General features: G+C 42.2%; 2 protein-coding genes across 2 annotated transcripts; both read left to right on the top strand.

Moving 5' to 3' along the window:
• The first annotated feature begins 7,471 nt into the window (after positions 1-7,471).
• On the top strand, positions 7,472-9,104 carry LOC138893885 (uncharacterized). The gene is made up of 3 exons (XM_070178553.1): positions 7,472-7,868; positions 8,290-8,424; positions 8,932-9,104. Exons 1-3 carry the CDS (start codon positions 7,472-7,474, stop codon positions 9,102-9,104), a joined length of 705 nt encoding a protein of 234 aa, XP_070034654.1.
• Positions 9,105-10,251: 1,147 nt separating this feature from the next.
• On the top strand, positions 10,252-12,059 carry LOC138893884 (uncharacterized). Its single transcript, XM_070178552.1, has 2 exons — positions 10,252-10,597; positions 11,974-12,059. Exons 1-2 carry the CDS (start codon positions 10,252-10,254, stop codon positions 12,057-12,059), a joined length of 432 nt encoding a protein of 143 aa, XP_070034653.1.
• Positions 12,060-14,782: the final 2,723 nt, after the last annotated feature.

Genomic DNA, 14,782 nt, shown 5'->3' with positions numbered 1-14,782 from the left:
GGTTATGACTTGAGGAGGTTGATTTCAAGGATGACTCAAGTAAGGAAATTTTTGGATGCATGATGTATTACACTTTGCGGATATGTGGAAATCTTGGGATGATTCGGGTGTGATATTCGAGGTGGAGGTAGTGTACATGCAGTAGGGATTCACTCAGTGACTTAGAGATGTAGGTTACTTCCTAAGGTATTTGTGTGCTAATGGAGCACAAGTCGATCAGCCCGTTTTGGTGGTACATTAGAGATTAGAGTAGAGTGGATAACTCTCGCGAAAGTTCTAATGAGTTCATGATTCATATATGGTATTTGAGGAATTTTTGAATTTGTAAATGACTAAGACTTGTATTTTCATTGGGTGGTGTCGAGACTCGTAGTATTTCTATATCACTATGGATTCTACATTTTAGTATCAGAAAGGCAAAGGAAACAGCTTCAGATTCATAGAAGGCTTGTTCAGAGTGGGTATCTCGGTTGTGGTACTTTTGGGGTGCTTATTAGGAATACAGTGGATTATAGGCTTTAGGACGACGTGGTTTCATGCTACAATTTATTGTGGTGAGCTATGGGTTAAGGATCGTGGTGTACTGGCAAGGAGAAGTGTTAACTTGAAGGCAATTCAGAAGGAAGTCGGAGAAATAAGATAGCTTAGTAGTAGATTGGAACAACATAGAAATGGATATGATCGGTTCTTTTGGTTCTTATGATGTGGTGAGGCTTTACCTGAGTTTTGTGGTAATACTCTTGGGTTTGGCGACTTGCGGGACTTGGTTGAGTTAGAGGGATTCAGTTCTGATGGTGTGGTTATGTGCAAATGGGTTCAGAAAAGTTCTCGATGGTGTCGACCACAACTTGGGATGGATATTTTCTACAAGCATAGGGAGTTTGTTGTGCGTTGTGATTTTCTCCCAGATGGGATCAAGTGGAAGATTTCTAGCTAATTGAGTATGTATTCTGCTTATGACTCAGAGTTGATAATGGTTCTCGTGTTTCATACGTTGGCATGATAGATGTGGCGCATTATGTGGGATTGAGGTTTGCATGTACAAGGTTACGATTCAGTTTTGAAGGGAAGATTATGAATTTTAGACAGCATGGGCGGTCTCAGATATTTAGATGAATGCTACTACTACTTAGTATTACCTAAGAAGGGTGCACATTTTAGAACGCACATTGCGTTTTGACTTGCGGATACTTCATTGGTATTGATGTACTCGTCTGGTTGATCGACTGCTGATATTCAGATTTTGCTATGTGGCACAGAAGAATTATGGAAGTATTTCTCATGGAATGATTATGTATGTAGGATGTGTCAATCACTTAAGTGGTCGAGTTGGGATCGGGTATGGTGATTTTGGTATTCTAAGGATTTGGAGACTAGGAGTTCTCAGAGTTAGATTGTTCCTTGGTTGCGGACTGTGAAGGTATCACCAAAGTTAGACAGCTAATAGTATGTGTTATGGTTAGGTTATTGTGGAATTTTGGAGGGTTATTTTTATGTTCGTGGATGACCGGAGTTAATTTGGGGGCCCATTGATAGGCCCAACAAGGATGTGTATTCTATATTGGATCGGATTTGTTAACCCAACACTGCTACTGTTGAGGGATGTATCATTCGATTAGAATCGAGATTGTTCGTGTTCTGATATGTTCTATATGTTACTCTTCTATGCTACGATGGATTGTGATTTGTTGGGTATTTGCACAGATGGTGCATTCTATCTGGGTCTTGTGGCGAAATTTGAGCGAGATGGTTCTTGGGGTTGATTGCACCTTGGTTATGGTCTTTCCGAGTTGTGGTATATTGTGCTATTCGTTTCTCTATGGTTATGGTCATGCACTTCGTGTACTTGATGTTGATTTGTGTATGGTTGTTAGTTTTGAGAATTATGACTCAAGGTATTTCATGTGGACCAGTGTTTGGATTGGGTCACGCATTGTATGCGGAGATATGTTGGGATATGATCCCTTGGGTAGATCTCATAGGTCTTGGTTCTCCTTGTGTGATGGGTTTATAGCATTGCGTTTGTGGTGGTACTTGTTGAGCTTGCAGGACGATTCTCTCATTTGAATCATTTTCCATGTTTGAGTACATTGAGTTGTTGCTTATTGGTGCACGAATTCCATGGTTTATGTCTTTAGGTTGTACTGATATAGCATGTCAGTAGAGCATTTTGCACTTGATGGGGTGAAGTCATCGGACCTAGAATGAATGCTATCGGATTTGATTAGTGTATGTTTGGAAGAATAATGTCTCTAATCAGCTTAAAATTTGGCTAATGGTTCTTGTCGGACGAGAGAGCTCCATGACTTGTTGATCTGATAAGTGGTTATGAGTTCTGCGTGTTTCTTTCATCATTGGCAATGTACGAAAGGTTAGAATAAGGTTTTATTGGTTATGAGGTTTAGTACCGGTACCGGATTTGTTTTTACAGCCATTGTGGCAGGAAGTTATTGCTACGATTGTCTGAGTAATGTGGTATATCATGAGATTATATTTTGGGTTATGGTTATGGATTGATACAGTTTGTTCAGACTTATACAGTGTGTAGATGTGAGAATCGGGTCTTATAATAAATTTTGGATGTTGGAAATTAGGTTCTAAGGTTTACGAACTAAGGTTGAAGTACGGATCTTCAGTTATGTTGTGTTGTAAGTTTACAACACATAAATTGGGGTGATGTGGGATCACCCACGGGTATGTGCATGGTAAGTTTACACAGTGATTTGATGGCTTTGAAATGCCTCTTGGCACGTTCGAGGACAAACGTATATTTAAGTGGGGGAGAATATAACGACCTGACCGGACATTTTAAGCATTTGCATTCCGTTCGATGGTTCGAGGGCATGAGTAGCTTTGTATGATGTATTATGACTTGCGTGAATCGTTAGTTTTGGTATTTTGGTGATTCAGAATTGATTTGGAAGAATGATTCCAATTTTAGAAGCTTTAAGTTGGAAGAGTTGACCAAGTTTGACTTTTGTGTATTTGACCCCGGATTGGAGTTTTGATGGTTCTGTTAGGTCCGGATGGTGATTTTGGACTTAGTCGTATGCCCGAATTTGCATTTGGATGTTTCGAGAAGGTTTCGGCACTAATTGACGAAAGTTGGCAATTTGAAGGTTTGAAAAGTTTATAAGTTTGACCGGGAGTTGACTTTGATGATATTGGGTTCGGATTGTTGTTCCGGGAGTTGAAATAAGTTTTTTATGTCATTTGGAACTTATGTGCAATATTTGAGGTCATTCCGGGTTAATTTAATATAGTTCGGCACGAGTTTTGGAAGTTGAAAGTTTAAAAGTTCATTAAGTTGATTTTGAGGTGCGATTCGTGGTTTGACGTTGTTTTGTGTGATATGAGGCCTCGAGTAGGTCCGTGTTATATTTTGGGACTTGTTGGCATGTTTGGACGGGGTCCCGAGGGACTCAGGTGAGTTTCGGACAGATTTCAGACCATTTTGGTACTGCTGGTGTTCTGCTGATGTCTTGTATTTCAGTTCTTCTTTGCGATCGTGAAGATGAGGTCACGATCGCGTAGTGTATTATGGGAGCTGGGTATTTTCTTCATAGCATTCACGACTGGGTAAGCGCGTTCGCATAGCTTTGTGAGGCCTGCATCGCGTTCGCGTCAGTGAGATTGCGTTCGCGTAGAGTTGAGCTGGGAGCTAGAGGATTATGTCTTCACGTTCACGTTGTTCTAGGCCGCGTTCGCGTAATGTTAGCTCGGAAGTGCAACGCGTCCGCATAGTATATGTCGCAAACGCGTAGAGTAATTTTGGGGCTGTGACTTTTGTGCTTCACGCGTTTGCGAAGGGTATCCCTGTTCAGTGATTATAAAGTACTCTATTTTGGACCCTTGAGTCATTTATCATATTTTGAGTTATAGAGCTCGAATTTGGGAAATTGTGGAGGCAATTTTTACCACATGGATTGGGGTAAGTGTTATTTTACTCAGTTTTGATTATATTCCGTGATTCTATCTTCAATTTTGGCATTTGAGTGGTGATTTCAAAAGAGAAATTGAGGGTTTTGTCTAAACTTTTCTAAATTGAATATTTGATGTTTGAACAACAATTTGGAGTATGATTTGATTAAAATTAGTATGGTTGGACTCGTATTAGAATGGGTTATCAGAATTTGTGAGTTTGTCGGGTTCTGAGATGCGGGCCCGTATTTGACTTTTTGGTTGACTTTGAGTAATTGATTAAAGATTCGATCTTTATAGTTCGGGTTTGTTCCCTTTGGCATTATTTGATGTTTTCGAGTTGCTTTTGGCTAGTTTCGAGCCTTTGGAGGATGTTTCGCGTGGGATGGCATTTTTAGAGTATTGTTTGGCTTGCTCGGTATTGGATTTGGCTTGTTTGAGGTAAGCAACATGTAAGGCCCCGTAAAATTTTTCCTAAAAACTCGGAATCCGTGATGCCAAAGTAGGCATAGAGGTTAATAGTAGTAGAAATTCTTCTCGAGCTTGCTCGCCGTGGTTCGGACTTTTTGGATTGAACAATGCCTGGGGAGTTGAAGGAAAATGTTGGGCAGAAATAGGCATTTCTGCGGCCCGTTCTGCGACCGTAGAACCACTCTGCGGACCGCAGAATGGTCGCAGAGTGAGGCAGTTTTCTAGGGCATTTTTTATGTCAATTTTGCGGCCAATTATGAGACCGCATAACCGTTTCGCGGAACGCACTTTGGTCGTATAGTCATCCTTAGACTTTTGCGGAGGGAGGTTCTGCGGTGCATTATGCGACCGCAGAACAGGTTTGCGGGCCGCATAACGGCCGCAGAGTGAAGCAGGCCAACCCAGTTCCCAGGGCCACCTTTCGCAGACCGCATAATCATATGCGACCGCAGAACCTGTTCCGGAGCTTCATTATTGGGATTTTTAAATCCGACCCTATTCCGTTAAAACACATCCCATAGACCATTTTGAGCTTATTTCTGATATCTTTGGAGTGAGAGAGAGAGTCTTAGAGGGAGAAAGTGATCCTCATCAAATATTTCTCCTCAATTCTTGCTTAAACCTTTGAATACTATCAAGGGAAGCACCCTAGGTTTTCATCCTAAGAGGTAAGATTCTATCCCCAAGCTCTTAGATTCGAAATATAACTAGAATGGGTAATTAGTAAGGTAGTTCATGGGGATAGGAGTGCTTACCTTGCATGCATGTATTCTTAAGGTACGTGGGGAGGTTGTAAGTTAAAGATAGAAAAGAATGTGGTGTGGGATGGTGAAGTCTTTCATAAAAGGGCCATGGAACCTTAATACACACATAGTGTTTGATAAAATGCTCGAGTGAGCTAGAATCATGATCGTTTTCCTAATTTTTGGTTCAATTTTTGCTATATTGCTAAAATAGATTGAAGTTGCTAATATTCCAGAACATCTTAGAGTTTTAAGAAGCTCAATTGAGGTATGTTGGCTAAACCCCCTCTTCTTAGAATTGAATCCCATGGTATTCATGAAATCGATGCAAGTCCCAAAATGAACGTCCTAGAAAATGCTATCCCGAATGTGCTTGTTTTGAAAATATATGTGTAATATGTATTCCCATGCTTCCATCATGTTATCTCATCGTCTGAGGAAATGTTCAAACTTAGAATATGTGCAAAAATAATGCCTAGCCTTCAAGTCAAATTCGACTAAAGACTGTTATGCCAAATTGTGTGAAAAGCCTCTATGTGCCTTAGATTCTAAATTGCTCGCATGTGAAATAAAAAAGTCTTGAATGAAAAATCGTATTGTTGTTGATGATAATAAAAATATTGGAATATGGAAAAGAACCTGAATCATGAAATACAGCCAAGCGCCAAGGAAAACTTTATAATTGGGTCCACTCGTGCCATTGTATTGAAAAGATGGGAAAGAAATATGAAGTGAGATGACTGATTGAAAATGGGTGATGTCTCGAATGAGATGGCTTAGCCGATCGGGCCGAGATCGGACTCCGTGTAAGAACACGGTGATATTGTGGATGAAATTGTGAATATGATTGATGTCTCAAATGAGATGGCCTAGCCGATCGGGCCGAGATCGGACTCCGTGTAAGAATACGGTGGTATTGTGGATTGTGGCATATTGGCACTAAAAACCATCCAACCTAATAATGCGAGAATTGACTTAAAAATCTATGTGATCCTTAACTTGATGTTTTAGTGTTATTTAAAGCTCATATTGCATTCTTTACTGTTTCCCCCTATATTATTGTTCATTCTATTGAGACAATGTTTTAGTTTTACATACTAGTACTATTCGACAGTACTAACGTCCCTTTTGCCGGGGGCGCTACATCTTTAAATGGATTCAGGTGGTTCCATAGCAGACAGTGTTGATCACAGATAGTGCTGCATCCTCTTCTCAGCGGACTCGGTGAGCCCCATTTCATTCCGGGGTCATGTATTGTACCTTTTATTTATATTGTGATCACTTTTTGAGGTATAGCCGGGGCCTTGTTGCCGGCACCATCTTTACTCTCTTTTGTATCTTTCGAGGCTCCGTAGACACTTTGTGGGTTGTATATGGGTGTTAGAAAGGTCAACGGATCATCTTGTATTTTGGGCTCTTATTCCACTCAGTCATAAGGATGTATGTATTTTGAAACTTAACAATGATGTAACAAAATGAAATGACTTAGGAATGTATATATGTATGAACTTTCTACTGCCTAACTAATGAGAGCATGCCTTCTCTGGGTCATAGGTGAGTCAGGTAGATAGTGTCTAGGAGGCTTGCTCGACGGGGTCCACTCGGTTGAGCGCCGGTTGCGCTCCCCGAGGTTGGGCATGACAAACTTTGGTATCAGAGCCTAAGGTTTTAAAGTGTCCTAGGATGTCTCGAAGCCGTGTCTCGTAGAGTATTTCTTATCGGTGTGTTGTCGACCACATCTATAAGTTGGAGGCTACTTGGACATTTAGGAACAGTACCCTTCTTTGATATTCTGGATCGTGTGATGAAACTAATTGTGCAACTGTTCCTCCTCTAACTCGTGCATTCCTTTAACTTTCAGTATATGGCACCTAAGAAGAGAGCAAGAACTGGCCAAGGGGCCAATACTACTTCAGGAGTGGCAGTTGACCCTCTATTTGATGATGCGGGTGAATACCCGAGGGGTGAGGATAATCCCCTTACTGCTTCACTGCCTGATTCCACTACACCTGGCCAGGCCATAACAGTCCCTACATATACTGAGGGTGTGACGGTTCCTCCAATGATATTCTGGTTCCACCTCCAGCCCCATATTCCGGTTCTGGTATTTCTGATGGGGAGCTATTCAGATACTGACTCTGATAGTGACTTCTCAGGCCCAAAGGTCGAATGTTGCACCCACACCTTCTAGCCCACAAGGGGATTCTACTAGTTATAGGGTGAACAAGTTTCTGCAGTTGGATCCTCCGGTGTTCACGGGTGTTAACCACGAGAAGGACCCATAGGACTTCATTGATGAGATGCATAAGACTCTCCGGGTTATGCGCGCTACTGAAATGGAGGGAGTGGAGTTGGCCGCCTACCGCCTGAAAGAGGTGGACTATTCTTGGTTCGAGCTGTGGGAGGACTTTCGGGAGGAGGGGAGCCCTCCATCAAGGTGGAGTGGGTTTGCCGACACTTTCAGGGACCATTTCTTGCTGGCCGAGATTAGGGCAGCTCATGCCGCAGAGTTTGAGAACCTTAAGCAAGGAAGTAAGAGTGTGTGGGAGTATCATATGGAGTTTGCGCATCTGTCTAAATATGCCATTCTCATGTTGCCTACTATGGAGGCTAGAGTGCACCAGTTTGTGCAGGGCCTTAGCCCATTGGTTATCAATAAGGCCGCTACAGCTGCCTTGAATTCAAATATGAACTATGGGAAAATAGTAGCATTTGCTCAAGCTACAGAGGCCCGTAAGTTTAAGAACAGAAGGTACCAGCAAGGCCTGGTCCGCGGGCAACCCTGGAGATTCATTTAGTGGTGGAAGATCAGTTTTTAGGGGAGGGTCATCAGGGCCATCCCAATCTTATGCTCAGTCTTCAGCCAATGCACAGTCAGCGGGGCACAGTCAGCAATAGGGGAGTTGATTCAGGCCCAATCAGGGCAACAGGGGGCCCCACCATCAAGGCCGATCAGGAGGGAGATTTCAGCAGCAGCGAAGGCCCCCATGCCCCAAGTGTAGGAGTATGCATATGGGGATCTGCTACTAGGACATGCCGGTATGTTACGGGTGCAGAATGAGAGGTCATATTCAGAGGGAGTGTCGTTTATCCCGCCAGGGTACGGGCAGGGGCACAACATAGCCATCCAGTTCTGCAGTTGCTACATCTTCAGCACCCCCTCCAGCTCGAGGCACTCTGGCACTAGCAGGGCGTGGTGTAACTAGGGGGCAAAGTTTAGGAGGACCCAGCCGTTTCAATGCTATAAGTGGTCGCCAGAGTGCAGAGGCTCCTCCAGATGTTGTCACAGGTATATTGACTGTCCAAACTCATGATATATATGCTCTTATTGATCTCGGTTCCACCTTGTCCTATGTTACCCCTTACGTTGCTATGGAATTTGGGATAGAACCGGAATAGCTTCATGATCCATTCCTTGTATCTACTCCGGTTGGTGAGTCTATTGTGGTCATATGAGTTTATAGTGGTTGTATTGTCACGGTACATGGTCGGGACACCGTGGTCGATCTCATTTAATTGGGGATGGTCGATTTTGATGTAATTATGGGGATGGATTGGCTTTACTCATGTTTTGCCAAGCTCGATTGCCGAACTAGAATTGTAAGGTTTGAATTTCTAAGTGAGCCAGTTGTTGAGTGGAAGGGGGATAATGTGGTGCCGAAGGGTAGGTTTATTTCTTACCTTAAGGCTATAGAGATGATTAACAAGGGGTGTATCTATCACTTGGTCCGGGTTACGGACACCGATGCTTACGCACCTATACTCGAGTCTGTGCCAGTTTTGAATGAATTTCCAGAGGTCTTTCCTGATGAACTCCCTGGGATTCCGCCAGATAGGGAGAGTGATTTTGGGATTGATGTGATGCCAGGCACGCAGCCTATATCTATTCTGCCCTACAAGATAGCACCAACAGAATTGAAGGAACTAAAGAAGCAATTAAAGGATTTGTTAGAAAAGGGTTTCATCTGACCGAGTGTGTCACCATGGGGCGCACCGGTCCTCTTTGTGAGGCAGAAAGATGGATCACTGAGGATGTGTATTGACTACCGGCAGCTCAACAAAGTCACAATCAAAAATAAGTACCCATTACCAAGAATAAATGATTTGTTTGATCAGTTACCGGGTGCTAGATACTTCTCCAAAATTGATTTATGATCCGTGTATCACCAATTGAAGATCAGGGAGCAGGATATTTTGAAAACAGCTTTCAGAACCCGGTATGGGCACTTTGAATTTCTGGTAATGTCTTTTGGGCTAAAAAATGACCCGGCAGCTTTTATGGATCTTATGAATCGGGTTTTCAAGCCTTTCCTCGACTCCTTTGTGATAATGTTCATCGACGATATTCTTGTGTATTCACAAGGTCGGTAGGACCATGTCGATCATCTCAGGGCGGTGTTGCAGACTCTTCATCAGCACCAATTGTACGCGAAATTTTCAAAGTGTGAATTTTGGCTCGAATCTGTCACGTTCTTGGGTCATGTTGTCTCTAGAGAAGGAATTAAGGTTGATCCTCAAAAGATTTCAGTAGTAAAGAATTGGTCTAGACCTACAACGCCAATCAAGATTCGCAGCTTCTTGGGCTTAACAGGGTATTAAAGGAAGTTTGTGGAGGGGTACTCTACTCTTTCCTCTCCGTTGACTAAATTGACTCAGAAAGCGGTTAAGTTCCAAATGGTCCGATGCTTGTGAAAAGATCTTCCAGGATTTAAAATCGAGATTGACTACGGCGCCGGTGTTGACCCTGCCAGAAGGTACAGAAGGGTTTGTGGTATATTGCGATGCTTCAAGGATCGGGCTTGGGTATGTATTAATGCAACATGGCAAGGTTATAGCTTATGCTTCTAGGCAACTCAAGAATCATGAAAAGAACTATCCAACTCATGACTTAGAACTTGCGGCGGTGGTTTTTGCATTGAAGATTTGGCGTCATTATTTGTATGGGGTCCATGTGGATGTATTCACGGACCACAAGAGTCTTCAATATATTTTCAAGAAAAAGGAGTTGAATCTGAGGCAGAGAAGATGGCTTGAGTTACTCAAGGATTACGACATCGATATTCTGTATCACCCGGGGAAAACCAATGTTGTGGCGGATGCTCTTAGCCGGAAATCTATGGGTAGTTTGGCTCACTTGGAGGCATGTCAAAGGCCGTTGGCCAGGGAGGTTCATCAGCTAGCCAGTTTGGGAATTCGTCTGGCGGACTCTAGTAAAGGAAGGGTAATTGTGCAAAATAGGGCTGAATCATCGCTTGTTGTGGAAGTCAAAGAGAAGCAATACAACGATCCATTGTCGGTACAACTGAAGGAGAGGATTCATAAACATAAGACTATGGCTTTTGCGCTTGGCATGGATGATGGTACACTGAGGTACCAAGGGCGACTATGTGTTCCGAATGTAGATGGTCTCCAGGAAAGAATCATGATCGAGGCTTACGCTTTTAGGTATTCCGTGCATCCAGGTTCTAAAAAGATGTATCATAATCTCAAGGAAGTTTATTGGTGGAATAACATGAAAAGGAATGTGGCGGACTTTGTGGCAAGGTGTCTGAATTATCAGCAAGTGAAGGCCGAACATCAACGGCCTGGTGGGTTGGCGCAGAACATAGAAATTCTAATGTGGAAGTGGGAAATGATTAATATGGTTTTGTGGTAGGATTACCACGCACTCCGTGCAAGTTTGACTCAATTTGGGTAATTGTGGATCGGCTCACGAAATCAGCACATTTCTTGCCAGTTAAATCTACCGACACAACGGAATAGTATGCTCAGTTATATATCAAGAAAATAGTCAGGCTGCATGGAACTCCAGTTTCTATCATCTCCGATCGAGGGGCTCAGTTCACAGCAAAATTTTGGAAGACATTTCAGCAAGGTTTGGGTACTCAGGTGAATCTTAGTACATCCTTCCATCTACAAACTGACGGGCAAGTGGAGAGGACTATCAGACACTTGAGGACATGTTGTGTGCTTGTGTTCTTGATTTCAAGGGTAGCTGAGATGATCATTTGCCACTTATAGAGTTAGCTTATAACAACAACTTTCATGTTAGTATTCATATGGCACCATTTGAGGCATTGTATGGTAGGAGATATAGATCTCCCATTGGGTGATTCGAAATTGGGGAAGCAGAGTTGATAGGGCCAGACCTCGTGCATCAAGCTATAAAAAAAGTTAAGACCATTAAGGAGCGGTTGAAGACTGCTCAAAGTCGTCAAAAATCCTATTTGGATGTTCGTCGCAGAGACTTAGAGTTCAAAGAAGATGATTGGGTATTCTTGAAGGTTTCCCCCATGAAGGGCATAATGCGGTTCAGAAAGAAAGGAAAACTGAGTCCGAGGTATGTCAGCCCGTACAAAATCATCCAGAGGATAGGTCAGGTGGTGTACAAGCTTGAGCTACCACCCAAGATGTCATTAGTGCACCCGGTATTTCATGTGTCCATGTTGAAGAAGGTAGTTGGAGATCCGTCCGCTATTGTGCCGATTGAGACCATTGAGGTTAATGAAGAATTGTCATATGAAGAAATTTTAGTTGCCATTCTTGAAAGACAAGTCTGAAAGTTGAGAAATCAAGAAATTGCCTCCGTGAAAGTGTTATGGAGAAACCAACAGGTTGAAGAGGCCACTTGGTAGGCCGAGGAAGAGATGAAGAAGAAATATCCTTACTTGTTTGAATAGCTATGTAATCCTTTTTATGAACTTGTAGCCTATGAATTTTGTATCACTTGTTCAGTTAATGTAAAGGTGTTCCTTTTGATTATATGTTATTTACATGAGGCCACGGTTGGTATTGTTATGAGTTATGTTACATCGTTGGTTTGTGTACATGTTTTTAGGATGTGATTCTGGGGCTCTCTCACATGTGGATAGGCCTAGTTACAAAGGAAACTCTGGCGAAATGTTTGGAAATTTTGGGAGTTAGTTAAATTTGGGGCTACTGGTGTGAGGTACAAAAAACTGAGTTACATAAGGTGCTAATAGTGGACCCTGATCCTCATTCGAGGACGAATGATCTTAAGTGGGGGGAGGATGTAAGGCCCCATAAAATTTTTCCTAAAAACTCGGATTTTGTGATGCCGAAGTAGGCGTAGAGATTAATAGTAGTAGAAATCGGTTCAGACTTTTTGGATTGAACAGTGCCTGGGGAGTTGAAGAAAAATGTTGGGCAGAAGTAGGCATTTATGCGGCCCGTTTTGCGGCCGCAGAACCACTCTGCGGACCACAGAATGGTCGCAGAGTGAGGTAGTTTTCTGGGGCATTTTTTATGTCAATTTCGCGGCCAATTATGCGACCGCATAATCGTTTTGCGGGACGCACTTTGGTCGCATAGTCATCCTTAGACTTTTGCGGAGGGAGGTTTTGTGGCGCATTATGCGACCGCAGAACAGGTCTGTGGGTCGCAGAGTGAAGCATGCCAGTCCAGTTCCCAGGTCTGCGACCGCATAACCTATTCTGGAGCTTCATTATTGGGATTTTTAAATCCGACCCTATTCCGTTAAAATACATCCCATAGACCATTTTGAGCTTATTTCTGATATCTTTGGAGTGAGAGAGAGAGAGAGAGAGTCCTAGAGGGAGAAAACGATCCTCATCAAAAATTTCTCTTCAATTCTTGCTTAAACCTTTGAAGATTATCAAGAGAAGCATCCTAGGTCTTCATCCTAAGAGGTAAGATTCTATCACCAAGATCTTAAATTCGAAATATAACTAGAATAGGCAATTAGTAAGGTAGTTCATGGGGATGGGAGTACTTACCTTGCATGCATGTATTCTTAAGGTACATGGGGAGGTTGTGAGTTAAAGATAGAAAAGAATGTGGTGTGGGATGGTGAAGTCTTTGATACCTTGCATGCATGTATTCTTAATACACACATAGTGTTTGATAAAATGCTCAAGTGAGCTAGAATCATGATCGTTTTCCTAATTTTTGGTTCAATTTTTCCTATATTGCTAAAATAGATTGAAGTTGCTAATATTCTAGAACATCTTAGAGTTTTAAGAAGATCAATTGAGGTATGTTGGCTAAACCCCCTCTTCTTAGAATTGAATCCCATGGTATTCATGAAATCGATGCAAGTCCCAAAATGAACGTCCTAGAAATTGCTATCCCGAATGTGCTTGTTTTGAAAATATATGTGTAATATGTATTCCCATGTTTCTATCATGTTATCTCGTCGTCTGAGGAAATGTTCAAACTTAGAATATGTGCAAAACAAAAATGCCTAGCCTTCAAGTCAAATTCGACTAAAGACTATTATGCCAAATTGTGTGGAAAGCCTTTATGTGCCTTAGATTCTAAATTGCTCACTTGTGAAATCAAAAAATCTTGAATGAAAAACCGTGTTGTTGTTGATGAAATACGGACAAGCGCCAAGGATAACTTTATAATTGGAGCCACTCATGCCATTATATTGAAAAGATGGGAAAGAAATATGAAGTGAGATGACTGATTGAAAAGGGGTGATTTCTCGAATGAGATGGCTTAGTCGATTGGGCCGAGATCGGACTCCGTGTAAGAACACGGTAGTATTGTGGATGAAATTGTGAATATGATTGATGTCTCAAATGAGATGGCCTAGCCAATCGGGCCGAGATCGGACTCCGTGTAAGAACACGGTGGTATTGTGGATTGTGGTATATTGGCACTAAAAATCATCCAACCTAATAATGCGGGAATTGACTTAAAAATCTATGTGATCCTTAACTTGATGTTTTAGTGTTATTTAAAGCTCATATTGCATTCTTTACTATTTCCCCCTATATTATTGTTCATTCTATTGAGACAATGTTTTAGTTTTACATACTAGTACTATTCGACAGTACTAACGTCCCTTTTGCCGGGGGCGCTGCATCTTTAAATGGATTCAGGTGGTTCCATAGCAGACAGTGTTGATCACAGATAGTGTTGCATCCTCTTCTCAGCGGACTCGGTGAGCCCCATTTCATTCTTGGGTCATGTATTGTACCTTTTGTTTATATTGTGGTCACTTTTTGAGGTATAGCCGGGGCCTTATTGTCGGCACCATCTTTACTCTCTTTTGTATCTTTAGAGGCTCAGTAGACACTATGTAGGTTGTATATAGGTGTTAGAAAGGTCAACAGATCATGTTGTATTTTGGGCTCTTGTTCCACTTAGTCATAAGGATGTATGTATTTTGAAACTTAACAATGATGTAACAAAATGAAACGACTTAGTAATGTATATATGTATGAACTTTCTTCTGCCTAACTAATAAGAGCATGCATTCTTTGGGTCATAGGTGAGTCGAGTAGATAGTGTCTAGCAGGCTTGCTCGACCGGGTCCACTCGGTTGAGCGCTGGTCGCGCTCCCCGAGGTTGGGGCATGACACAATATTTCTACTATACATCCTATGAACTTCATTTTGTACCGGAAACTATTCTAGGAGAAGTTCGAATCCGTTCCGTTCGGATATTGATTGGTCTTGGTTTGACATGGTTTACGCGTTACTGATTCCCGAAAACTTGGATTTGAGGGTAATTATCCCTGGAAACTATGTTATTTGTGATGTGATGGGGTGACGCACATGCTAGGTGACGGGCGTGTGGGCGTGCACCAGGATAATCATAATTCGAGTTGACTTTTAGAGTATCACCGGACTTGTTTTGCTGTTATATCTTGTTAT

Source organism: Nicotiana tomentosiformis, chromosome 6 (assembly GCF_000390325.3).
Source record: "Nicotiana tomentosiformis chromosome 6, ASM39032v3, whole genome shotgun sequence".
In the NCBI taxonomy this organism is placed as follows: Eukaryota; Viridiplantae; Streptophyta; class Magnoliopsida; order Solanales; family Solanaceae; genus Nicotiana; species Nicotiana tomentosiformis.
The sequence above is the reverse complement of the archived record's forward strand: the minus strand, read 5'-3'. Positions and strand labels throughout refer to the sequence as shown.

Excerpts from the sequence above, each read along its gene's own strand:
- LOC138893885 (XM_070178553.1), top strand. The coding sequence starts at position 7,472 with ATGGAGGGAGTGGAGTTGGCCGCCTACCGCCTGAAAGAGGTGGACTAT. Across the intron at positions 7,869-8,289 it reads TGCTCAAGCTACAGAGGCCC|CACCCCCTCCAGCTCGAGGC; the intron begins GTAAGTTTAAGA and ends CTACATCTTCAG. Across the intron at positions 8,425-8,931 it reads TCCTCCAGATGTTGTCACAG|AGGTCTTTCCTGATGAACTC; the intron begins GTATATTGACTG and ends ATGAATTTCCAG.
- LOC138893884 (XM_070178552.1), top strand. The coding sequence starts at position 10,252 with ATGGGTAGTTTGGCTCACTTGGAGGCATGTCAAAGGCCGTTGGCCAGG. Across the intron at positions 10,598-11,973 it reads TAGGTATTCCGTGCATCCAG|GATGTGATTCTGGGGCTCTC; the intron begins GTTCTAAAAAGA and ends ACATGTTTTTAG.